This window comes from Dermacentor variabilis, chromosome 3 (assembly GCF_050947875.1).
Source record: "Dermacentor variabilis isolate Ectoservices chromosome 3, ASM5094787v1, whole genome shotgun sequence".
In the NCBI taxonomy this organism is placed as follows: domain Eukaryota; kingdom Metazoa; phylum Arthropoda; class Arachnida; order Ixodida; family Ixodidae; genus Dermacentor; species Dermacentor variabilis.
In genome coordinates, this window is record NC_134570.1 from 167160036 (window position 1) to 167166035 (window position 6000).

The following is a 6000-nucleotide window of genomic DNA, read 5'->3' on the forward strand; positions in this document are numbered from 1 at the left end:
GTTGAGTCATGGCGCGATGACGCAGTATCTGATGTAGGACTATTTCCGCCTGTATTTACAGTATACCGCAAAGATAGAAATAGTCATGGCCGTGGCATGTGTCTTTTATTCTCAAGTAGCCTCCCTGGCCAAGAAGTTGTTTTTGATAAGGGAGCTGAATCAGTGCGGCGCCGCGTTCAATTTTCTCAGGGAAGCAACGTCGTTCTTGGGACATCTTACAACCCGCCTGATCACAGTGATGAACCGCTAATTCTACTTGCCAATGTGTCGTCGCATATTCTTGAATGCGTGATACTATTATCGTCTGGCTCAGCGCCACCGCCGAAAAGACCTTTTTGTTCGGAAGGAAATTCTATGCCGCGATATATCGCGAATTCAAAGCACCTAAGCAACTGCGCTCAAAACTCGCATTAGCGAGCATCGTAATCGTCAGTGATTTTTTTAGCGAACCAGTCGTCCGTGTACTTTCACTCACAGGTGCACACTTTGGCTATGTAGGGTTCTTTTTTTTTCTTAGAATGAACACAAAACATCCCACCGGAAATCTTTGACTCATCACACGCCTGAAGCTGTGCTCCTTGCCGCTCTGGGATCGCACCGCGTGGTTTCTCGCGGAGCTTTCGCTCTTGAGCCACTACACCCACCGGCTTCACCCCCAAACCAATTCATTTAGATAGCATTTATATAGACATTACCGACGCATTTCCACCGTTGTTTAGCGTCGCGATGGTTTTCTGTATAAAGTCCAAGAGGAATAACATCGTGGACACGCGCCGTATGCTGTAATGCTACATGTGCGAGTGAGCGAGTGCGAACGGGAGCCGACGATGAAGGCTAAATCTCGCGTGCGCAAGAGAGGAAAGTGGTGAGGCAGCGCGCCGTCTTCCTTCATCGCGTGCAAGGCTAGAATGGTCGGGGGGGGGGCCTTCCTGCGTAAGCGGCGGCTGTGTATGGCGCGACCGCGCGCGGGTCCTATCTTGAAAGCGATCTGTTATGGGGACAGAGTGCGCCGAGGGCTGATAACTTCGTGTGTACTGTGGTATCAGTGCTTAGTTCGCGGTGAATCGAGGGGCAGCACGAAGGTAAATTCGGTCACTGCTGCCGTCACACTTTTTCACTCCAGCATTTTGACATTTGACAGCCCGTGTGCGCGGTCATCGAGTCAAATGTGTTCATGTTTGCTTGTGCGTGCATGACACTGTGCTTGTTAATGTGATTAGTAAGCGAATGTTTAGAACTTTATAGGGCCTATAAAATTACTATCCTTGTTTCGTTTAGTTGTCTACTAATTTGCTATCACAATCGACGCTTCGCGTTTCGGAATAAACTGCGACTTTCGGAATGCCGCGCCCCTCCTTCGGAGCTCTATGTGCTTTTTTATCCTTTGCTTACCAAGTTTCCTTCACTAAAAGGCAATATACATAAAAGTGCACGTAGTTAGTAGAACCTAATGCGTCTCTGTAACCTAATTATCTATACAAACATTGCTGATTTTATCATTAGAAAGTACCCTAAGTAAGAATGCTGTACGTTTTCGCTGAAGATACATTCCATTAATTACATCTCACCGCCTACAGCGCGATCTCGTTTGCAGATGTTTTTCCAATTTTCCAAGAATGTCCCTCTACTTTTGTGCGCTTCCCAACGGAAGCTTCTATGAACGTTGTTCTTTATTTTCTTGTATAGAAAAATAACACAGGAGAACAAAAACTGCACCTTGTCCTCCTCCATTTATAGAATTTTACATTTGCAGTGGCGCACAGTTATCGCTTACCGAACTGAGTTGGCTCTAACTTTGCACATGATGCCAGAACAAGATTTTGTAAGTATATCTGGGCTTAGCAATCTAATAGGAGGCGATATCCATGTTATTCTTATAGCCGCATCACACTTCATGTTATAGTAACCAACATATGGTACGAATGGCTTCCTTTCAGCAAGAAAAACTGAATTTGAACATTTGCCGCCGTATTCACAAGTAGATCTTTCATTGAAGCAAATGGTTGACTTGACATGGATGATATTTGGCGGGAACGTGCCCAAGACGCGCATTGCGTTTGTTACGGGGTGTGTATGTAAGGCGTCCTCTAGATCAAGTAAAGCATGGGCTTCAAGTTAAGGCGCATTTTTAAATGGGGGGGGGGGATGGAGGGGGGGAATTATATTTTAGAACAGAATAAGGCAGATGCCAAATTGCAGACGAACGGAGAATGCTTGGTGTGATTCCGTTGGTTTCCCCCAGCTTTTATTCTGCTTCCTTGTACCGGTGCCCACCGATTGAATGTGTCTGGGCATTAAATATCAGTTGCAAGTTAGCGCTAGTGCCTATCATTCACTGTTCTGACATCAGTCGTATTATGCGATAAAGAGCCAAGTGTTCCCAATTGCCATAAAAGTAGTCGAAACCAATGTTTTCCTCAGTTATAAAGCGAACTCTACTTCGATGTATTAAAAGATTCTTCACGCGTCCACAATTTACACAGGCATGCAAAGCAACATATTAACGCCAAAAAAGGCTCATTATTTTGGCAAAGTCCCCATTATTCGCACTTTTTTCAAAGTTGTAATGCCTTGCTACAAAGGTGTACAAAACAAAAACTCTCGCCATAAATTCCCTAAGCTAGCTGAAAGGACGGTAAGCGTTCAGCCCAGAATTAAGACTAGACTGCTAGCATGGATTGAGCTTGTGCGTTACGTGAACATTCGGGCTCAGACATGAATTTTAAGCTATTCTTTTATTTTTTCGAGGAGTAGGCAAAAGCGACGCTCCTGAATTGAAGCAGACGTTGACGAAGTCCATGAGCACGGAAGCTTGCCGGGACCACAGTGGTCGCAACGTTCCACCAACAATACTCTGTGGCGGTCACGACTACGGTTCGTCGTGTGATGTAAGTAGTGGTTGGGACAACTTCATAGGACCTGTTCCTTGACTGCATTTCTGTTGGCTGATATGGTGTATTCCTCGTTAAGAAACACAGTCAGAAATATTTAGACCACACGGTCTGTCCTTGGAACCAATTAGCATAGATGCACCAATAAGTTATGTCACCTATCGACAGTGGACTTATGAACTTGTCAAATGGCCGCTTCTTGTGATGAAACATTATTCCGAGCCTTACCACTGGAAGAATATAAATACGAGTGTCACAAACCATTCTATCGCCGTTTGTAGTCTACTGAACTGCTCAGTTGTTTCATCGAACTTTTGAATCACAGCAGAATAATTGTGAACGGTGCAGCTAACGACTACATTAAACATTACAGTGAAAACCCTTTAAAGATATTGTTGATAATAATATAGATTCCCATGCGTTTCATGGGTATTCCTTGGCTTTATGCTACATTAGCAATGTCACGTAGCGTCGAATTTCACGTCAAGTCGCAAATTTTTTTTAAACTGATGACGCAGCGCACACCTCAAAAACAATAAAAGAGACCCTCTACAAGGCAGGAACTGGTAACTGACATTGGGAAATCTTAGAACACTTATGGTAGCACCTTATCACCTCCTAAATTAAATGCAATAATTAATTATTTTTTATCAGCTATCAGCAAGCGTAATAAACTGTTCATATGTGCCAAGAATTTGCCAATATTGCAAAATATATGAATGAGAGGCTTTGGGATACTATTTATTGTTACCTTTGTAAGATTACTTCAACAATCATAAGATATATCGAAAATTAGGTCTCCCAAAAGTTCAACTCCAACACTTTTTACGACAGAAGGCCGGTGGAGCGGCATGTATCCACACTCTAGGGGGCAGCTCTAAAGGCCACCGTGGTCACCTTTCTTAGGCAAGCGTCGGTGATGGAAGCCGGACACGCGTACCACTTCTCCTAGGCCGCCCACTAACTTGTGTTCCACGCTTGAGAGTTCTTCCTCTCTCTTTTGCTCTTCCGCTCTTTTGCTTGCGGTGGACAGTAACGCCGCTACGCATACTACCAGCACGAAGAACCATAACAACTCTAAAGTAAATTCTTTGATGGACGCGCGATCGCGTGAAGATAGCCCTGTAGTGGCCATGTAACGCAGTTTTCCAGGTTAGTTTTCATAGTAGTGTGCGGAAAAAATGACGTTAGGTTGAATGGTAGGAGGGATAGTGCCAGCATGTGACTTTGCCTACTACGTTCGACTTCGTTGTGCCGGAAGTTTGAAGCGTCCTTACGTGTAAGATGAGCACTGTCCTCCCCATTCGTACTGCAGCTTATCAATCATCTCGCTTCAATATTTGTGTTGACATGAATCTCGTTCTTGTGCACTTGAACATCTTACTCCTTTCCTTCTTTCCTCTCTCAAGTTATGGTTCGGCATTACTTGTTTCTTGTTCTTCATAGTGCAGCCATAGGACGTAACACTATTTAACTTTGCAAGGGCATACCTGGTTTGATGTTCGCAATTTCAACCGAAAGGGTGGAGACTTACAGCCGGTCAGATGCTTTCTTCAGTTAGAGTGGAAGCAGTCAGGAAAACTGATTGCTCTTAACTTCTCGGTTTGAATGTTTACTTTGTTTACGATGCGGCAATGAAACTTCGCGGCACAACAAACCACACTGCTTGGTTTGTAACGCGCGTACGAGAGGCGGTGTGCAAAGTAGCTTACTGTTGTAGCTGATAAACCACCATATCCTATGCTGCCTAAAGTCCAACCCTAAATATATCCTAGTACATACAGTTCATATTTCTCTCCCTAGCTTCCCCGCTGTCACTGCTGCGAATTATATTTTCCTTTCAGAACACGCACATGCCTGTAACACGTGCATCAGATGTGCAGTATCGCGAAGAACTATTCGCAAAGAAGGTTAACAACATTATTCCTAACAATTGCTCATTACCTACAACGTGTTGTCACTTCAAACGACAACACATAAAGTGGCTGTAAAAAGTAATGCCAGCTACAACATACACCTAAATCAAAGCAACTAAGGCACAGCAATATTCCAGTGTTTCAGACAAAGTATAAATTTGGTGTGGATAAAACCATATTGATAGAAAACGCTGCGGTAACTATACAAATAGTTTCATCTGTTCAAACGTGAATAAGCTTCCGAACTTGAGTAGTAGACTACGAAACTGGACCTTAAACACTGGATATTAACTGTGATAAGTTGACATTTTTGCTTTCGGCTGTTTTGTGTGCGGCAACAGACAACATTTCTGTGAATTATTTGTTAACTTGTCTACTAGGTCGCGCTGCAACAACATTGTAGATTAAGCAGCTGCTTCTGCTGCAAATATGTTTATTTATAAATGTTTTTCGGATGATTTATCATGAGCAAAGTATAGCATACATTCCTCTTCGTTCAGATCCATAGTTTGTGATCACGTAATGTTTCTCTCGAGCCTTCCCTATATATTGGGCTGTTTTTTTAACCTACAGCGACATGGATCTACATGACGTCGTTTGAGCACTAAACAGCAAAGGTACAAACTAAACTTCAGCTTCCCGCAAAGCTATTGGTCGAGTACTCTCTAACACATCCTAACTGCGAAGTCCTTGAAGAAGATAAGTAAGTAATGATGAATCACGTTCTCAGGGAGACAGCGGAGGTCCCGTGGTGCACAGAAGCAACGGCACCTGGAAGCTGCATGGTATCGTCGTGGGCGGTCCCCAGGAGTGCGGCGAAGAGGACGAGCCGCTCTACTTCGCCAAGGTGTCACACTACGTGCGCAACTTCATCGACGTCTACGTGGACGCTAAGACGAGTCGAAAGACATTAAGGAAAATATGCAACTTCCTGTGAGCTAGACGACAGCGACCGGCTGGTGCTCAATATAGGCCCTGTGAATGCGCAGAGTTATTCGCGTTACTCGCACCAGGCGTCAATGAGAAAGCCAGGAGCTGTAATAGTTTGTTACTGCAGCAGTGTTGTTGGTGAGTGCCTGATACAAGCAGAGGTACTCTTATTCTTAAAGCGAATTAGTGCGGTGCAATTATAATCATTGCACCAGACTTGAATCTATGATGTAGCGGAACTCTACACGTTGACATGACAGAGA

The 6000-nt window shown here is 44.0% G+C and overlaps 1 protein-coding gene across 3 annotated transcripts in view; it reads left to right on the forward strand.

Moving 5' to 3' along the window:
• LOC142576501 (chymotrypsinogen A-like) overlaps nt 1-5797 on the forward strand; it is a 43205-nt gene extending 37408 nt beyond the window's left edge. The window contains exons 5-6 of one of the 3 annotated variants that reach the window (XM_075686655.1): nt 2749-2888; nt 5538-5797. In XM_075686655.1, the coding sequence (XP_075542770.1) occupies nt 2749-2888; nt 5538-5744 (347 nt within the window). In that variant the 3' untranslated portion in view covers nt 5745-5797. The remainder of the gene's footprint in view (nt 1-2748; nt 2889-5537) is intronic. The other 2 variants (XM_075686656.1, XM_075686657.1) reach the window with 2 other exon arrangements.
• Nucleotides 5798-6000: the final 203 nt, after the last annotated feature.